The following is a 21,798-nucleotide window of genomic DNA, read 5'->3' as shown; positions in this document are numbered from 1 at the left end:
TTTTCAGATGTGATGTGGTACAGAATTTGTGTAATCCAAATCCATGTCGGAATGGGGCTGAATGTAAATCATGGGGTGCCGTCAGAAGACAGTGTATCTGTAGGCCTGGCTACACAGGCGTCAATTGTTCTGCTAACATAGGTAAGCATCATATGACACTCTTTCTTTTCTTTCTTTTTTTTGGAAAGGGGGGGTTGGGTTTGAAATGCTTTACTAATCCTTGGAAAAACTGATGAAAAAATAGATGATCAACAATGTCGGAAAATCCCAGACCATAGAATATAGAAATTTTGTAAGGTTTTTACACTTTGTGCACATTGAGGCTTAGTGCAATAATTTGGCAGGATCAAAGTTAATTAATTGTCAAGAAAAATTCTGATTTACAATCTCTAGCTTAGTCTAGATTAAATCATAATGATGTAGATATACAAATGTTTATGGTTTTTTATACTATTTGTGCAAAGTGGATATTGTTCATTGACAAATGAATATTCTTATCAAATAGTAGATAATTATCAAATGCACATAGGGAAAACATGATCTTTGTTGAGGAAAATAAAAAAAAAATAATAATTTTACCTTGAATTTTTTTTTACTTGTGATAAAGTGTTACATGCACAATTACTTTAGCACTGTGCTTACTCAGAACAATATAAAAACAAATCATTTTAAGTCTAAGAATATTTAATTGTAATACATAAATTCATTGGTTCTGTAGATGATTGTGGATTAAATAGAGATGGTTGTCTATATAATGGAGAATGTGAGGATGGAGTTGACTCCTACACATGTAAGTGTGTGTCAGGCTTCAATGGAAGACACTGTCAGACCACCACAGATCTCTGTAGTGGAACACCATGCTCAAACGGAGGCTGTGTTAACAACTATGCTAATGCTACATACAAATGTTTCTGTGATTACCCATACCAATTAGGTAAGTAATGTTGTTGAGAAAATGATAATTCAGTTTAAAGTTTGCAGATTATCAAGGATGAGACCAGTAATCTGTCTGGTTTTGACAAAGGTATATTTTCAAAAATAAATTAATATGCTCTTATCAAGTTGACATAATTATGGTATGATATGCTAAGACAACCACTTGACACTTTGAATATCTCTCCAATATGAGGCAAGTGAAAAGCTGTCAATGTGACAACAAACCGGGTTTTCTTTTATGTGAACTGTATCCATAATCCATGCCAACCCTGAATTGATAAACACTACCTACCATATCCAGTGAAATAGAGTACCCTATAGGCAATATTTTGCCAAAAAATGACAAGTTCAAAAGCTGGTATTTTTTTCATAAATTATCAGAAATCAAAATCCTAGCAATATGCACACCTTTGATATATGTACAATTGATCTCCAAAAGAACAACTTCCTATCTTGGAAACTGTATGAGGAGTTATCCGTACAATGAAGGTACCCTTTTGGCAGCCGCACACCCACCCGCCATTTTCACCATTTCAATAACCGGATTTTTCTGTTAGAAAACCCGGTTAATAAAACCCAAAGGTGTTCCATTTAAAAATCTTGAAGGATATAATGCTATAGTTGCTCCAGAAGTTTTTACTAATTTCGTTATGTTAAAATTGACCAATCACAAGCCCGGTTGTCAGAATTGCACAAAACTGTAACACCAAACAGCACATAAATTCAAAGAAGTCATTTTAAAGAAAATTTGTTGTAAATAAGGCAGGTTAATGGGACTTGGCGTAAAATCATATATTAATCTTTAAAAAAACGTATTTCTTTAAATACACTATTTTAATAATTATATATTTGTTACCAGTAATTTCAAATATACGTCAAGAATCATTTCTCAAGCGGGCTTGAAGTTCGTTGTTACTTATGTCATATACGTATTCTTATGTTTTAAACTGTTATCATGTTATAATCGCTCGAAAAATGATAATTACGCTCAGTTATATGTGATTAGAAAATAATTTGATATAAATATGTGACTAAACAGTTCCTCAATAAGTGCATCGAAGTTATTTATCTGTTTTTTAACCGGGTTTTCCAACGGAAAAATCCGGTTATTAAAATGGTGAAAATGGCGGGCGGGTGGGTGGGCGGGCGGCTGCCAAAAGGGTACCCTCATTGTACGGATAACTCCTCCTACAGTTCTCAAGATAGGAATATGTTCTTTTGCAGATCAATTGTACATATATCAGAGGTGTGCATATTGCTAGGATTTTGATATCGGATAATTTATCGAAAAAATACCAGCTTTTGAACTTAGGCATTTTTTGGCAAAATGTTGCATATAGGGTACCCTCATTGTACGGATAACTCCTCCTACAGTTCTCAAGATAGGAAGTTGTTCTTTTGCAGATCAATTGTACATATATCAGAGGTGTGCATATTGCTAGGATTTTGATTTCCGATAATTTATCGAAAAAATACCAGCTTTTGAACTTAGTCATTTTTCGGCAAAATATTGCATATAGGGTACCCTCATTGTACGGATAACTCCTCCTACAGTTCTCAAGATAGGAAGTTGTTCTTTTGCAGATCAATTGTACATATATCAGAGGTGTGCATATTGCTAGGATTTTGATTTCCGATAATTTATCGAAAAAATACCAGCTTTTGAACTTAGTCATTTTTCGGCAAAATATTGCATATAGGGTACCCTCATTGTACGGATAACTCCTCCTACAGTTCTCAAGATAGGAAGTTGTTCTTTTGCAGATCATTGTACATATATCAGAGGTGTGCATATTGCTAGGATTTTGTTTCCGATAATTTATCGAAAAAATACCAGCTTTTGAACTTGGTCATTTTTTGGCAAAATGTTGCATATAGGGTACCCTCATTGTACGGATAACTCCTCCTACAGTTCTCAAGATAGGAAGTTGTTATTTTGCAGATTAATTGTACATATATCAGAGGTGTGCATATTGCTAGGATTTTGATTTCCGATAATTTATAGAAAAAATACTTGCTTTTGAACTTAGGCATTTTTCGGCAAAATATTGCATATAGGGTACCCTCATTGTACGGATAACTCCTCCTACAGTTTTCAAGATAGGAAGTTGTTCTTTTGCAGATCAATTGTACATATATCAGAGGTGTGCATATTGCTAGGATTTTGATTTCCGATAATTTATGAAAAAAATACTAGCTTTTGAACTTTGTCATTTATTGGCAAAATGTTGCATATACATGTAGGGTACTGCATTTCACTGGATAAGGGTTGACATGGATTATGGATACAGTTTACATAAAAGAAAACCCGGTTTGCTGTCACATTGACAGCTTTTCTTTTGTTATGCATAAATATAATAAAATCAAAAATCTAATCGCTTACCTCTTTGTTCACGTTATTGTGTCCATCCCGCGTATGATTTAATTTTACCGTAGCACAGGTGAGTAAGTTATCCCGCTTGAAGAATATTCGGTTTTAAGATTAAATTATTCATTTTGAGTACTACATTAATTGATAAACTCATTTAATTCTTAAATTTCGTTTCATTTAAATTGCATTCCTATATTTTGAAGGTATGGGATAGGATAGGATAGGATAGAGCTTATTTGCAGGATAGGATGCAGGATATAGGATAGGATAGGATAGTTTTGTCAACTTTCATGATAGCAGCACTGTATAAGCAGTTGACTACTACAAACAAGTTTTAACTAAAAGAAATATAGAGGTCATACTGCTAATTTATCATGATCATAATTGCTTTTAAATTATTTTTCGAAATGTTAATTCAGGAAGCAATGGTCAGTGTGAGATGATTGATTTATGCAACACTACCAACTGTAACAATGGAACATGTCTGAATGGAAAGTGTAGTTGTGTGGATGGATATGAGGGGTCACTTTGTCAACACAGTGTGGATGAGTGCAAGACCAGCCCTTGTAAAAATGGAGGGACATGTGTGGATGGACATAACGACTACAGTTGTGAATGTCTCTCCGGATTCACTGGTATGTATTGTATTCTATGAATTTGATTTTTAGCTCACTGAGATGAAGTAATGGGGAGCTTATGCTATACCCTCTGTGTTGGCATCCGGACCTGGTTAAAGAATTTGCAGCAGGTCCTATATTTAAGTTAGGTACTTCTCATACCTTTACCAAACTTAGATGCTGAATCTGAGCTAGAAATTTCAGATGCTGGAGGAAGTTAAGGTTTTTGAGCAGGTTAAAGTTTTTGGAGTGGATGCCCTTGCATGACCATATCTAAGTTATTACTGGTCCTATCTTCACCAAAGTTTAGGAGCTGGTGTCATTTGATGATCACATCAACGTTAAAGAGACAGTACAGCTGAAAACATATGTGTGAACAACTTCAGGTTTACCTATTGTTTCTTTAGAAAATAAGAAATAATGTTGATTGTAATACATGTAGTTATTAATCTAAATCCTCACATAGGCGTAAGAACAGGAGACCATCATTTATGGTTTGGGTGAACACATGATTTATTATTAACAAAACAGCAAACCGAATTCAGTGTTGCATACTAATAATGCAGTCACATATTATAATAAAATGACAACCCATGCAAGTTAAAGCTATAAAAAACATATATATGCAGCACACTGAATTTTTTTAAATATAAATCATGTGAAACTACTCTACAACCTAACACTCGCATACACTACTCACATACTTACATATAAACCACACATGCTAGTTGGGAGGGAAGAATTGTATTTGATTTAAGCTTTCGAAAGTGCTAAAAAAAATTTACGTGGACTGTCCGCTTCAAGTGACGCTTAACAGGTAAGTAAGCCCACTAATTGGGAAAATGCATATATATGATTGGCTAATATTTGAACATGCTTAATAATCTAATCTAATTGGTCAAGAGTAAACAACAACAAGATCTGATTGGCTGGCACCAGTTGTTTTTCCCCCATTGCGCTGTAAACCCAGGGTGGCAGTGCCCCTTAGCAGCATAATTAAACTTGCCCAAATGTAACGGGATGGGAGAAATAATGGCGGACCAGATCAGGATTCGAATCCGGGCCACCTGAATCTCTAGTCAGGTGCTCTACCAACTGAGCTATCTGGCGCCAGTATTCGAACCGGTCTGACCGTCACTTTCCTCCCCCCTTAAATGATCTTCGCCCTCGAAGATCACCCCAGGCTCTTCCCCTGGCAGGAGTTCACCTGTCAGTTCCAGGGGTTGGTCACGGCACCAAATGTAACGGGATGGGAGAAATAATGACGGACCAGACCGGGATTCGGACCCGAGCCCCCTAAATCTTTAGTCAGGTGCTCTACCAACTGAGCTATCTGGCGCCGGTATTCGAACCGGTCTGACCATCACATTCCTCCCCTTTAAATGAGTACGGAGTACTTTAGAAAACCATTTAAGGTACAAACACTTTCATACACAAAAAAGCAAATGAACAATTTTAATTGACACAATTTATTTATTTACACAACTACGCAAGAGTCTCTTTGCATTGGTATCAATGTTCACTGAGAATCAGAGACGACTTAAGAAATGGGCACCAACATCTCTTTTCCTCGGATAGAGACAATGCGAAATATGTATGGCTGCAACGCTAATGACCATCGCATAAGTCTAGAATTCAGGAGTTATTACCTGTGACAAGTAGAAAAGACATATTTTTTATCAACAAACATGTCCAGGAGAATCTTCGCAAGCCCTGCATGTGTTTTGTTTACAGTAAAAATGCATGCGTAATAGTATAGAAGGCTTAACCCCGTAACACGTTGCGATGTAAATATGTGATAAGTTATACGTAACTATTAATTTTAAAGGGGCATGGTCACGATTTTGGTCAAAAATTATTTTTTCCATTTTAATGTTTATAATGCTTCAGTAAGGCATTTCTTATAGGAAACCAAAATTTGAGTGTCATTTGTTGAGTTATAAAAGAGTTACAGGGCTTACAATTCCTCGCTATGTAAACAAAGCTTTTGTTTACATTTTGAATGTTGGAAGTGAAAATTCCAGTTATAGACCTAAAATGAATGATAGGAACTGTTTATTTATGCTTAAAATGAATAAGAATATAGACAAATCATCTTGAAAAAGATTTTTTACTGGTATATTGAACCTATGTAAACAAAAACAGGGCACGAGCCTTGTTTACATGACGAAAAATTTGGAGCCCTGTATCTTGCTTTAAACTCATCGACGGGCACCCAAATTTCATTTGATCATTAGAAATGCATTCATAGAGCATTGTAAATAATAAAAACAAAAAAATAAAATTTGACCAAAACCGTGACCATGCCCCTTTAATGAAATAACTATATTTATTTCATGGAGAACTTTGTACCAATTAAAAAAAAAAAATCATTTTGAAAATGTCTCACAAATCGAACTGAAACAACTTCAAGACAGAAAAAAATGAATTTCTGCGAAAAGAAGCTCAAAACGAACGGGTTGAATCTTTTCAGACAAGGTATGTAAAGGATAAATAAATGCACATGTATTTATAAAAATAAAAGATATAAAAGACCTATGTAGAAAAAAAAATACCATTGTAAAAATAAACGCTTAATTTACTTTTAAGCTATCTAGGTTTATGATGGTATTTTGGTGTGGTTTTAATATTCTAGATGCCTCTTTTCGTAGAAGCATTTGGCAAGCATCTGATTGAGCTAGCCTCCCTCCCCCCATTAATAGACTGATGTTGGGACATAAAACATAAAATGTAAATATGAATCCTCTGTGCAGTTACAACCAGGATTGCTCGACAGCTCAGAAAAAACAAATGAACAAGCAATTAATCCTTTTTCAGCATGTTCGGTCATTTCACACACACTCCCAATCCCATGTTTGATCTCCGAACATGAACTTGCCTCTTGTGCTGCATCAACAGTCCAAGAGGCCTGCCCCTGCAATCTTCAAATTTCATCTGTTCTGAGTTTATGTCTAATTCAACTTTTAACAACTGTACATTTAAATTTGAGAAGTAGACTCAAATGCCGTTTACAATTAAAACAAAAGCATGCAAATGGTACGGAGTGTTAGTTTTGTTTTATGTATTAAATTGTAAGGAATAAATTTAAATTTGACTTATGTTTTACGATATAACATAACTTGGGACAGTTTACGCCTATTTATAAACCGCTTTGCAGTTTATAAAGCGTAAACTGCCCAAAGTTATGTTATATCGTATAACATATGTTAAAATTAAATTCATTCCTTATTAATAAGTATCTTCTCAAATACAGCTCTTTATAGACAAATAGTCAATAATTCTAATATTAACTCATCCAAAAAATATTGACCAGTCAATATTTTTTTTTAATATTGACCGGCTAGGAATAATATCAACAGAATATTCTCTCTATTTCAATTAATCGCTTCTGATTTGTTGTTTCACAAACGGCAACATAAATTACTCTTTGCAACTCCAAAACAATGTGATGTCATAATTAGTAATCAGTCAAGGCGAGTAAACAACAGAAGCACAAAGCGACAGTTTGCTATCATAACAGATATAAGGATTTGCAAATTACTGTGAAGTAAAATCAGGTAGAACATATAAAACTTTATTCCTATGGGCAGCGGAATATCGCAAGTGACTGTTTGTTGCCAACGATATTTTGAAAATGAATTTGCGCAAAATTAAATTCGTTAATTCTGTGTTGAGCTGAGAAAACTACTGATCTGATTTCAAATCCTTTCTTAAATTTTGGTTTGTTTCTTCATATAACAAAACAAATGTTGACTGTGTTTTCGGGCAACATTGATTATATTTAAGCCCCCTTGAAACGAATATATTGCTCTCCTCTTCGCGTCAGGCAATATTTCATCCCCAGGGGCTAATAAAATCAATGTTGCCTTAACCCCAGTCAATATTTGTATAGAATATCATATGATATAACAATATACAATATAATATAATATGATAACATATTGTAATATGATATAATTGTATTTTATGATATAATGATATTTTAAATGTGATATGATATGATATTGTTGTATCATTATTCAAAATCATAAATGAAATATACAATATAATGTGTTTATCATATGATAAAATACAGTATTGAATTATATTATGTAATATTAGTAGTTTTATTCTTTGTTTTTGACCTAATATGGTTTATACATGGTCAGTAAATTCCATATGGGGTGAGACCAGAGCTTAAGTCCAATATTGATTTTACTGACCGTGTATAAATCATAATAGGTCAACTAAAAACCATGTACCAATTATAATTTATATCTTATCAACTGCATTGTATAAATGGCAGATAATGAATATAACACTACATTTTATAACAAAGATACAAGTTTCAATTAGGGTACAAAACATGACGTTATAATACTCTAATATTATCATATGATAAGATACAATATTGTATCATACAGTAAAATACAATATTGTATTGTAGATAAATATTTACATTTTTCAGTGTCTTTGCCAGTGATAACACTACGTATCAATTTTGTACTGTACAGACCAATAAATTCAAATGATGAAAAATTGGGGCACAGGCGGGGTTTGCTTATTTACATTCAAATAATTAATCGTAAATTGCTAAAAATTATAAAAATATAAGTAATAATTAATCATTCTTTGAATATTATGAGGTGATAATTTCGGTCAGGGCATAATCAAATCTATCATAAAGCCGTTTGGGCTTTATTAGATTTGATCACGCCCCGACCGAAATTATCACCTCATTATACTCGAAGAATGATTCCTTATTCCTCAATTAACTATATTTTTGGTTTGGTATTGTAAAGGTGCATGGTCTTATTAAGATGATGCCTCGTCTCATTGAGCTCTGTAATCTTTGATTTGGGAAATTCTTCTGATTAACATCATTTTAGAAACAGTTTCGTTAATATAAATTGTAAACCATTTATTGCAATTAATTAATCATCAATTAAGCCAAGATAGTATATATAATTATACATATTTGCAGGTTGTACTTTTTTTTTAAAATGGTAATGTAAACAATTAAAGAAGCAATTTTATATAATTTATGACCTTTGTGTTTTAGGAAAAGATTGTGAAAAGAATATTACAGATTGTCCAGGATCTTGTAATATGAGGTACACTGCAGGGACTGTTGATAAGATTGATGAATGTGAATGTATATGTATGGCTGGATATACAGGCATTAACTGCACGGTAAATACTTTTGAAAAGTACATTTAGTGTGAAGACAAATTAGTTTCCATATTAAATTGCTTTGCAACCTAAACGTAATGTGTGGATCAAGTTGTGGAGTTATTTTCTAAAGAGTCCTCTTTTTTGTTAGTAGAAAATTTTTATGCTTTGCAAATTTTACCCAGTCCATCACTCAGTCAACAACATGTTTAGAGAAAATGGCTTTAAAAGGTTTATTCTATGTCTTGTTTTTAATCTGCATCAAAATGAAATTTATTAATATACACTACATTTATATATGAACACAATTAACATGGGCTAACAGTAAAATTATAATCATTTAAGGGGGAGGGGGCATTTTATGTCCTTATTATATATATTGCCCTTTTGTAATTCTTGTGATCTGTCACTCTCTGGGCGACATATCAGAACACAACATTTACTTTTACTGTTGACCTTTGATATCTCAAATACTGATATTTCCAATACAATGGATAGGTGAAATTCCTGTGAAAGTCAGAACCACTTATTTTTTAAGTATTTTACCCTTGATATCTCGAATACTTACATTTATTAAAGTTTTTGAACAATCCCATCTAGTTCGAGATAACAAAATTTGACTGTATTTAAGGTTCAGAAGAGTTTAGAAGAGATCATTTTTGATATTTGAAAATGCACTGATTGCATTTTCTCCTACGCATATTTAACATTTTTTTATTTCATATAAAAACTTTATATGATTTTTTACTGATATAGGAAGAAATTGATGAATGTGCCAGTTATCCTTGTAAGCATGGAGCCACCTGTACAGACCGTGTCAATGACTACCGCTGTAACTGTACAGAGGGATGGACAGGCAAGAACTGTGACCAGCAAATCGACTATTGTACAACCACCTCTAGCAAGTGTCAGAGTGGGAAATGTTTCAACTTGATTGATGATAAATACTGCAGGTTCGTCACAGGTTAAACCATTACTGAGATTAAAAAATTGAAAAACAAAATTAGACTAATGTGAAATTCCAAGCGAAATGAAAGCTAGATTAGAAGAACATTAGTACATGTATTGTGATAGATGCTTAAACAACACTTGTTATACTTTTGTTCTGTTATGTTTTGTTAAAAGATTTTCTCAGTTTAAAAAAATGGAAATAGAATAGTATTGAATATTGTACACAATTATCAATTTCCAAGAAATATTCACTTGTCATGCCCATCTAATCAAATTAGAAATAGATCATCGCTTGTGTGCTAGGGTTTGTAAGTTTTAAATGAAATATTCAGCACTTAACTAAACGGTTGATAGGGGGGTGATTTACAGTATATTACTGTATACAGGGTTATTTTTACCCCTCTACTCTTGTAAAGAGTTTTGCCCCGTCTTGAATTCGCCCAGACACAGTTGTGTTTAAAGGGATATCATTTGAGACATTGGAATCCGCACAGTCTTAAATTCGCCCGCTGACAACAAGGGTGAGAAGGGGAAATAAAAGGGGGCTGATATTTCCCTGTATAGTATACAATATTGTATCCTGGTTTACAGATGTAGTGCTGGGACAAGAGGTGATACATGTGAAGACATACCAGATGTGTGCAATGTTGTCAACCCATGTACAACAATGGGTTCATGTAAAAATTTAAATGGAACAGCAGGATGTTCCTGTCAGATTAGTAAGTTACATGACTGTACACATGTACAATATTTAAATAATGTTATGAAAGAACTTCTACTTGCAATTTTTTTTTTTTCATTAGACAAAACGTTTTTCAGAAATATATTGTATATTTATACAAGGTAAATAAATTTAGTTAAAGTCACATTGGAAGATAGGGAAACTGCATCAATATCTGCACTTATTGTGCTTTAGGAGAAGGAACAACAAAGACCAATTATAGTATATGGGTACAGATACAAGGAATTAAATTTAAATTTGAATTTTTGTTAGACTACTCTGGAAACTCTTGTCAGTTATTGAAAGACTTCTGCACTGGATCTACCACATGTCTATATATGAGCATGCCTGGTACTGGAGGGATGTGTACTAATCTGGAGAGTGGAGGGTACAACTGCCAGTGTCAAACAGGTAAGGTGCTAAACAATTGGTATCTGATATACCATGCATGGATACCAAACGTTTTGCTTTCTAAAGATCATGTTGATAATTTTAAATTATTATACATTTACTGGTACTATATATCATGTTGACAATTAATTGTTATACATTTACTGGTACATGTAATAATTTCCAAGCTTATTCATATCAATATATCAGTTCAATTTATTATTTGATCTGATGTTTGTACAATAATAAATCATATTAAGATATGATTGTTGCAAGGAATTTGGTTTTGCAAGATGTAAAATGATCAGGCACGGGTCATTGATTTCAGTTAGGAAATAGATATATGTGAGATGATACATTTAATGTAGTTGTTTAAGACATTGTAAGTCTCAGAAGAAGAAAAGAAAAGCTAGGCAGAGAATTTGAAAACAGATAGATAAAATGATTAACAACAAAGAGTTTGAAATCAAATACATTTAGTACAGATGTTTGTGAGTTATTAAAGCTGCTTGGTCCGATTTTTTCGTAATTAGAGTATTAAAATTTTGTTCATACAAATCATTTATTTTAGAAAGTTATGGACTTTCTCCTATTTACACCAGCAGAATCAATCTCCTTTCAAAGTTAGAAATATTCAAAGTAAATAAAAATAATTTCTCTTCGGGCAAACGAAAAAACAAAGCAAAATGCATCACGTGAATGTTTTGAAAAGAAAACCGCATGGTTTCGTCCCCCGAATGATTGGGGTTATTCAACCCGCATGCTATGCATCGATTGTAAAGAAAGCAGACTTTAGAAATATTGGCGAACGAATCGTACACATGTTTATTTGTAATTTTTTCTGATCATTTGTCTGACCATTTCGACCTTTATTTAAAGCGATGTCAAATACAACCATACCTGTCTCGTTGTCAGGGGTGAAATTTAACATGAGGCGAAATAACGCGGTACCTTTTAATGTCGTTTGTATGTTAGCAAATTTTATACGTATTTTTCATCATTGAAAGGCATAATTGATGGGTAAAACTACTGCAATGTCTATTATTATACATATACTAAGCATAGTCATCGTTAAAAAGCGTGCATAAAATTTGATATAAAATCGGACCAAGCAGCTTTAAATGATTTTGATTTAAAGATATGTCTAAATTTTGTGGAAAAAAGGATGTTTCATATAAATTGAGAAGTTATAGACAATTGCTGGATTAAAGCCCCTGATAATTTGACCAACCTATCACTGTAAATTGACATTCATAGGAAAATAATTGGACAGGCTTTGCTGAAAGCAGTCCTGGCTGAAGGCATGCAAATTAATTGCCAGTGTTTCTATATAATAGCACAACTGCAAAAGTAAACAAAAAACAAAACAGTGTGAAAGAAGAAGTGACTGCAATACCAAATAGTTTAACAGAGAGCCATGTTTTTTTCAATTGGAAAATAATTACATGATTTAAAAACGAGACTATGCAATTTGGACATACTTAAAATGCACATGAAATTCCGTGAACTACTTTACAAGGCATTGGTATACGGCTAAGAAATGAAGGTTTGATTTGTAATGCTTATTCCAAAATCTAATGCACTGTCACTTTTTTTCTACTAGACAAACATATTTTTGTTCTAGACAAACATATTTTTGTTAATAGCCACTTACAAAATTTAGTTGCTTTCTGACACTTAGTCAACATTAAAATCATTAGAGAGAGAGAGATTGCCAGTCTACACTACACAATATGCAAAAGACACATACAAAAAGCTTGGCTTTCAGTTTTTCAGTACTTTGATTTCTCCATAGGTTATTCAGGAGCCACATGCCAAACTAAGACAACCCTTTGCTCAACCCTGAATTGTGGAAGTAATGCTCAGTGTAATGAGGAGATTGGTTGTTACTGTCAAGAAGGGAAAATCCTGACGGACAACAAAGCATGCAAACGTATGTAATTAACCCACAGCTTCAGTAATATTGTACACAGCATTATATGTTTGGATATTATTACTTATTAGGTTTGTTACCTACTGAATACAGAAATATAAAGGGTTGATTAATCTCAAAGATGGCGAGGCGAAGCCAAGCCGTCTATGAGATTGATCAACCCAATATATTTCTGTATTCAGTAGGTAACAAACCTAATAACTGTTTTATTTTCCCGAGGACTATCAAGTGACATATTTATTTATAAAAATTGATGATCTTAGCAAACCCATGTAAAAATTACCTGTAACATCTCATCCAATTTAACTGATTAAAACTCCTCATAATTATCAATCTCACCTTTCAAATACTCTTTGGAAATCTTTGCTTCACCCATGTTTACTTACAGTGTTTTGTTGCATGCTCTTCAATTTGAAACGTTTCCCCCCTTTCCTCTGGGGTGCCTGTAAAGTGCGAAACAAAACGAAATCAAACGAAACGAAACCAATCGAAACGAAACGAAATCAATCGAAACGAAACCAATCAAACGAAATCAAACGAAACGAAACCAAAAAATGAAACGAAGCGGAATTTAAACAAAACTAAATAAATATCAATGTTGACTACATAAAAGTGAAAATAAATTCATTGAAATAGATTTTTGAACCATAAAATATAACTACCTGTATGTTTCAGATTGGCGCTGTAAATTTTTAAGCTGATTATCCGAAATTTGCAAAAATTATATAATTATGTAAATAAGTGATGTACATTCCTATACCTTTTAATGTTTCTAATTTGTTTCATTAAATGATAAAAATAATATTCGAACGTTTTGAGAGAGAGAGAGAGAGAGAGATGCCTTAAAACTTATCAGCGACATCACATAGCAAAGTATATACGCAAGTTTGGGAGAGAGAGAGAAAGAAAGAAAGAAAGAGAGATATGAGGATGATACTAAAGGGGACATTCTAACATCAATTTTCTTTCTATCGATTTGAAATATTGTAAAAACGAAACGATCGATTACAATGTGATTTAGGGCATACTGGTTGGTTACCAGTTTCTAACATACAATAAGAAAGTATAGCATGAATTTGGACGTCGTAATTTGACAAAATTAAAGTGCAATATAAAGAGGTTTTTCACCTGTTTTTTACTTTGTAGAGATTTGAGCAAATCTTGACACTTCCATTTTTTTCTGATCCATACACAACAATATGATGTCAATATTCAAAGGGCAACTACTATAATTTTAAAGAATTTCAAAGGGCAACTACTCCAATAATTTTGAGAACTTATGGATTGCGTCATCAATATCAAATAAATAGTCAAATCAAAGTTAAGAAATAATTTAGATTTAATGATTTAATTTTCTTTGAATTTCAGAGCCTTCCAATGACTTTGATATGTTGTTTGACCCTCAGATAGGCGATGAGGGAGCCTATACCACCGCTGTTCTGAATGATCCTGATAACAGTGATATGTCATTCATGTTATGGGTCAGGTTTAATAAGGATCAAAAGGATATTGATAACACTGTGATCTTGAAGCTGGGGTATGGTTGACGATTATATACAGTGTACATGTATATACAGTTAATATATTATGACTTTCTAAGAAAATTACTTTCAATGTGCTCAATTTTTCCCAGATCATGCTCAAATTGGTATGAGTTATCGATGCATAAAATTTGGGATAAACCAACCGACCCAGGAAGCAATTAAGAATTGCATTCATTTTTTCTTTGTGTTTATAAACCTTCATGACAAACACAATTATTAATTTTTGTGTAAACCAACCAAAATATTTTTATTACCCCCTTCGAAGAAGGGAGGGCATATATTGCTTTGCTGCTGTCCGTCTGTCTGTCGGTCGGTTCACTAATAGTTTCTGTTTATTTTCTTTGCAGAGTTGCGTATATTGAGATAAAATTTGGTATACAGATTATTAGGATAATATCTAGGTCAAGAATGATTTTGAATACGATCGAGCAATTTTCGACAGAGTTTTGCCCCTTGGACTTAGTAAAATTCCACTTATTTGCAGTTTCAGTTCATTTTCGTCACAGAGGTTGCATGTTTTGAAATAAGATTTAATATACAGATTTATTTTTGATTGAGTTTGATTTTAAGTACGATGGAGCAATTTTCGACGGTTATGCCCCTTGGACTAAAAAAATTCCACATTCATTTTCAGTTTCCAATCATTTTCTTCTCAGAGGTTGCACATATTGAGATGAGATTTAGTATACTGATTCATCATAATAGTATCTAGGTCAAGTTTGATTTTGGTTACAAACGAGTAATTTTCGACAGAGTTATGCCCCTTTGACTTACAAAAATCCAATTATATGCAGTTTCCATTCATTTTCTTTAAGGATGTTTCCAAGGGAGGGGGCATAAGTGTTTCACAAGCATCTCTTGTTTTATATGATTTGAAAATTTCTATCTCTTGAAATAGACTGATTCTAGGAATATAGCTTGATTAAAGTTTATAACTTTTTAGACTAATTGAATTCTATTAAAATTATCATCAGTGAGGGAGGGAGGGTGTTTAATGAACCTGAATAGATGGTCATCATTTGAAAACACTTTTCACATAATTATAAGAGATTTGTCAATATTTAATGTACCGGTAGTATAATTATGGACCTTAGACCTTCATCCCATTACTGTGTATCTTACAGGGATCATTATTTGTCTTCCTTGGATAGCTAATATAGTTAAGGAAGAACCTATATTTTTTCAAGGACTGTCTTTAAAATAATTTTTAGGGCTATGAAAAGTAGTTTTTGAAAAATGAAGCCAAAGTGACCACATGTGAAAATACTGTATTTAAGGTGGAATAACACACCTGGAAAAAGTCACTCAAATTAACAGAAAATGATTTGATTATGAAATATATAATGATAATTAAACTGTACATATGTCAAATAAGCGAAAAAATTGCAGTTTTTGAATAAAAATGAATATCTAAAAAATTCAGTAAATAACAACAAAAGCCCCTGCGGGATTCGAACTCGGGGTGTATATATGGATCACAAGTCGGACACTTTATCCACTCGGCTATGAAGTAAGTTACATGTTGACGTTAATAAAATCCTTTCAAAAAAGGAGATGTCGTTTCGATAAGAGGTCAGCCATTTTGTGATGATGTGTTATTCCACCTTAAATACTTTGGCATGCATATGTATATGCAGTTTAAAAAATGCATTTAATATAAAGTTAAACATGTATTAATGATATATTAAGATACATTAACTGAGTGACATTCTTATTTACAGAGATTTTGCAGAAGTAAAAAATGACTCAATCACTGTGTGGAATACAACAAACAACTTTGTGGTAGATTTTACAATCTTTGGAAAACCAATTGAAATGGATAATGGCAAGTGGCATGTTATTGTGTGTTCTTGGAAACGAAATGGAGAATCATTAGTTGCTGTGGATGGTGTCAAAGTCTTTGAAAACATTTCTCTTCCAGGAATACTGCCCAAAGTGTAAGTTGTAAATAAATATAAGTGAGTGTTGAAATGTAGCAAATCCGATTATTTTCAAATTGACACATTACATTGGTATGTTACATACAGGGGGTACTAAAAGAAAATTTAACTTTTAAAGAGAAACCATTTAGAAAAAAATGAGTTTTTTTTAAAAGAGAATTTTAAGACATTACCCCCAGGTGTAGGGCATAGATACAATATGAGATCAAGTTTTTGTATAAAAATTTTTGCAATATTACTGGTTTTGCTTAAAATTGGTGATATATTTGTTAATTGTAAACTTGTTTAAAACTGCTGAAAATATTCTTGACTACTAAGTTGTCATGAACCTTGCCAAATTTTGTTACTGACAAATAAAAGTTGGTTTACAATTTATGGAAGCATTCTCGGTCTTGTTGATTGAAGTTTCAGAAATTGTGTTGTATTTTGCAAAAATTATAAACTAAAGAAAAATTTTTTTTTTGCATTTATCAGGACTTGCTTAGCCAATGCCTTTTAGGAATGTGTTGATCTGTCCACTAGAATATGTCTGTTTGTTTGATTTTCAACATCCCATTTTCACGCAGATTGTATTTAGTAGAACTTGTTTTTTAACAGTTGATGAATAGTTTAAGTTCAGTTAAGTATCCAAAAATGCTATTCAGATCTGCATATTTATGATATATCATATATTAATGCATTATTATCAGTTAAATATTTGCAGTGAACTTTATTGTAATTATTGCATTTCAATGAATCCTTTGAAAGGCAGTATGTATAATAATACCTGTCCTATGGATTACCGGTATGTAGCCATAGGAACTTTTGTTAATTAGTCATCAAGTCTTGTTTTTCTCTTTTAAATAGTAATTTTCATTTATATTTATAGGTTCAAAGTTGAAATTGGAAAGAAATTTGGAGGCCGTATCTCACAAGTAAAACTATGGGCAAATAGTTTAACAATCAGTGATGTTTACCAGCTTGATGAGGATGAGAATTATGTACCACCTGGATCAACTGTTGTTCATGGTTGGTACAACTATAGAATAAACAAAGGAGTTGTTAAAAAGAGTCCTACACAGATTGAGAAGGAGGTGTGTGATGTCCCTGCCTGTTCAACATCAGGTATTGTAACATTGTAACATCATATAGAATATAACTAATATGATGAATATGAAGTGAAAAAAAAAATTAAATTATGCATTGTATTTTTCAATTGTTTCCTCGCTATTGCAAATACAGATGTTATATTCCTCAAATAATAATCAAACTGCACCTGTTTATACAGATCGAATAGACATTGAAGAACATGGTTGGATTTTTAAGCTTTTATCAATAATTAAGCTAATTTCTTGTGAAGTTTTCCTTAAAAAATGCAATGATTTCTTTTTTAATGAGATTTATGAAGTTTATCATGCATTGTATTCAATTTTTTAGATAAGATTAAACCAAAAATAAAGGAGTGTTCAAAAGATGTTTCAATATACTCTGCTGCCAGAATCTTCTCACATTCACTTCCAAAGTTTACTGACATGTTCGGCGATTTCAATGAGAGTTTGTCTTTGTCTTCACATGAAGGTTTGTTTGTTTTGTTTCTTTTATTCAATCCTTTTAAAGAATTGTACGACTTTTTAAATAATGTCAGCATTTAAATTTCAAATCTAATATATGTTTTCACTGTATCATGATTTTATTTTCACTGACACTTTGAAATGTATTAAAAAAGAATAACTTTAATTTGTATATCAGGCAGTACCTTCACATGGGGTGATTACAGTTTACTGTTTATGGCCTCTGATGATAATGGAAATACAGCTATGTGCCACAGCAAGTTGTATGTTAGATGTAAGTTCGTTTTAACTCATCACAGCTGAAAGAGTTCATGATGTAAACTAAAACAAATTTTAAACTATCTTGGAAATAAATGTACATATCATTATAATTAGGGCCCCGCAAGGATTTGCGGGTGCCCTATAGTAATCACTCTGTCCGTCCGTCCTTCTGTCCGTGCGTCTGTCACTCTTCCGTCCACAAATTTCCTGTTTTTTTCTAATAACTTTTTTTATGGTTGCCCAATCAAGTTCAAATTTGGTATGGTAGTTCAGTAGGCAGAAATACATATTTTGATGCTAAGTTGGTTCTCTATGTCTTCTGGTTTGGAGCTGGGGTGGTGGGGTAGATTCCTAACTATGCATAAGAAGAATGGGCAAAGAGAGATAACTGCTGAGAATGAATGGGCAAAGATAGATAACTGCTGAGAATGTTACCATTGTATACATGGAAGGCTGTGCAATATTTGTCCTTTGGGATTAATTAACCTTCCACAGGAAGAAAATCCTAAGCTTTATCTTTATCTGTCACATTGAGATTAATTACTGCACTGCCTGTGTCTGCAAATGAACTTTGTTTTGAAGTTAAGGTCAATTTTGAATGATGTGTAGTATTGTGTACATTCTTTGAAATATGGATTTAAAATAAAATATTCATATTTTATTTTGGTTAAAATACCGTACACAATGATTTATAATAATTTTATTGAATAGAGGCAAAGCCTAGGTATCATTGCATTGGTATCAATTCTTTGTTTTTTTAACAAATTTTATTTCATCCCATGTTAACCCACTTTATCCCGTGGATATGACTTTTGATATCCCACAGTTGTGACATTACAATGGGATTTGCCTAGGCATAATGAAGTAAAATAATGTAGAGTTTTATAAACAGTGTAAACATTGATTGCGGTGTATAAAATATGGGATAAATAGAATCTCATGATTTGTAGTATAATATGATTTTTATCCAACTTGTATGTTTTATCCCCTCACTAAGGCTCAAGAAAAAAACACTTTAATTGTTGGATGAAAATCATATCCAACTACAAATCACGAGATCCTATATATTCCAGTTCTTTACATCTTCTGCCGGGCATTTATTTTTCATCATTGTTAATATAAAGAGGATGGAATTCAAAGTTTTTTTCACTTCTCTATATTAATTGTCATAGCGGGGCCCTTCCTGACTGGTCAGTTTTCTAGTTTATATAATAAATCCTGATTTTTTCACAAATGATGTTATTTCAAATATTTTTTTAAATACTGTACAAATTACATCATAGTAATTTCACCTTTGGATTGTAAGGTTCATTTTATATTAGACAATTCTTGTTTAGTGGTGTTGTTTGTAAAATTAACAATACTTATTTGTAATTATTTCAGATCATGATGAATGTCCTGCTCCAAGAACATCTTCAACAGTTAAATACTGTTCTGGTTCCAGTGGAGATATTTGTAAACTGGAATGTCCTAGTAATCAACAGTTATCTCTTCCTGCTCCCAAATATATACCCTGTTCAGAGCTTGGTGTGTACAATCCACTAAAACCTCAAGAGAAAACTGTGTTGCCTTCATGTGGAGGTAAGTCAACAGATTACTTCTATAAATCTTTTCACTAAAACCAGGCAATTTTTAGTCATTAACTATAAGGTATATTTATGGGACATATTTCTGCCATGGTGGAAAATTCAAGAAATATGTCAATTTACAAGAAAAATACATCAGTATACAGTAGCTAGTATGATTTGCTTGCAGGGTGCAGTAAGATTATGTTACCAAAAGGGACTCTCTTATTGGAACAAATCATCACTTTCTTGATAATTTATTAATGGTTTACCAATTTCAGTTCATTTTAAAATGAACAGACATAAATATGTCAAATAGCCCCTCAAAGGGGTCTCACAAAAGTGAATTTAGGTTGTAGCAACTCCTATGATAAACATGCAAAATACATGCTTACAAAATGAGTATGATGGTTATTTTAAAAACTTTGAACAATTATTACCTGTGAGAAGTAGAAAAGACATTTCTATCAACAAATATGTCCAGGAGAATCTTCACAAGTCCTGCATGTGTTTTATTTACAGTAAATATGCAAGCATAATAGTATAGAAGGCTGAACCCCGTAACACGTTGCGATGTAAATATCTATGGGTTATTCATAATTATTAATTTAAGTGAAATAATTTAATTTCTTTTATGGAGAAATTGATAATTTTCTGAAAGTTTATGAGTAGTACAAAAATACTGAATAGGATTGGAAAAATTTTTCAAGTTGGTTTTTTAATAAGATGCCTGTACTGTCTCTTTAAATTACTCAAGTTTAAAAGTATTTTTTAAGTGATAAGTTTAAAAGTATTTTTTAAGTGATAAGTTTAATAGTATTTTTTACATGATTATGTATATTGATGCATTTTTTTTTCAAGGTATAATTTTTGGAAACATGTGATTGCAAGTTTCCAAGCTGATTTTTTTTAGTCTTGTAATAAAATGTTAATTATGGTGCAAATCTGACAAAAGTATGAGAACCAGTGAAGAAGATCGCATATTTGGTCTAAGTGAAAAAAATATGTTGATTTCATTTGTCACATGAAAATATTGTGAGAATAAATTAAATTATATTTGTTTATTTTCACAGATATCATGTCAACAACAATTCAGATAGATGTGTCAATGGTGTATTCCTTACAAGTTACCTGTAGTGATACTTTTGAAACAGCAGTGGAAACCAAGCTTATGGCAGATTTTAAGAATAAGATCTACCAAACTTGGAATACTTTATGTTCTTCAAGTGACTGTTCTGATGTTTCCATCAAACCTTCTTGTGTATCTGATAGTAAACAAATGATGATGGCAATACAAATAAAAAGTCTGAGGTTTGGAATGTACATTCTTATATTCTTGTTTACACGTATTTATAAGCTCTTTTTTCATCTTAAATTTTTTTTTTTATTGTTTGCCTGTTTTCAGTAATGAGATCACAAGGAGATCTGGTGGATCAGAAAAGTATACACCTAAAGAGGTCCTAAGAGTTTTGATATTTGAAGAGGATGCATTTGATGCTAAGGTAAAACAAAAACGCACTGTGCATGGGAAATGATGCTGAACTAGCAGGGGAGTTTCAATTGATATGAATAATTCATGAATCAGAACAATACAATACATTATACCTGAAATAAGCCCACACAGTTGATATAAAACATTTAGATTGATTCATCACTCTTTTGAAACAAATATTTTAACTATTATATTAAGTCTGGGGAATATATCAGACTTTCATCAAAACACTTATTTAGTGTATTACAAAATTAGTTCACTTTAATTAGGGCCCTGTTGTGCAGGCACCCTATAGTGATAATTTTGTCAATCCATCAGTCTGTCCTTTGAGAACACTTTTCCAAAGCATATCTTCTCTCCCCTTGGCCTAATCTAA

At 32.4% G+C, this 21,798-nt stretch overlaps 1 protein-coding gene across 1 annotated transcript in view; it reads left to right on the top strand.

Annotated features, from left to right (window-relative positions):
• Positions 1–21,798, top strand: part of LOC128165057 (uncharacterized) — a 109,632-nt gene that overhangs the window by 38,882 nt on the left and 48,952 nt on the right. The window contains exons 26-41 of the mRNA XM_052829261.1: positions 8–141; positions 719–934; positions 3,727–3,942; positions 8,966–9,096; positions 9,832–10,028; positions 10,618–10,745; positions 11,021–11,158; positions 12,933–13,070; positions 14,439–14,607; positions 16,336–16,551; positions 17,423–17,658; positions 17,971–18,111; positions 18,283–18,378; positions 19,749–19,946; positions 21,004–21,241; positions 21,336–21,432. Of these exons, the coding sequence (XP_052685221.1) occupies positions 8–141; positions 719–934; positions 3,727–3,942; positions 8,966–9,096; positions 9,832–10,028; positions 10,618–10,745; positions 11,021–11,158; positions 12,933–13,070; positions 14,439–14,607; positions 16,336–16,551; positions 17,423–17,658; positions 17,971–18,111; positions 18,283–18,378; positions 19,749–19,946; positions 21,004–21,241; positions 21,336–21,432 (2,689 nt within the window). The remainder of the gene's footprint in view (positions 1–7; positions 142–718; positions 935–3,726; positions 3,943–8,965; positions 9,097–9,831; positions 10,029–10,617; positions 10,746–11,020; positions 11,159–12,932; positions 13,071–14,438; positions 14,608–16,335; positions 16,552–17,422; positions 17,659–17,970; positions 18,112–18,282; positions 18,379–19,748; positions 19,947–21,003; positions 21,242–21,335; positions 21,433–21,798) is intronic.

The sequence above is a fragment of the Crassostrea angulata genome, chromosome 10 (genome assembly GCF_025612915.1).
Source record: "Crassostrea angulata isolate pt1a10 chromosome 10, ASM2561291v2, whole genome shotgun sequence".
Lineage (NCBI taxonomy): Eukaryota > Metazoa > Mollusca > Bivalvia > Ostreida > Ostreidae > Magallana > Magallana angulata.
Note: the sequence above shows the minus strand (reverse complement) of the source record. Positions and strands in the feature narration are given on the sequence as shown.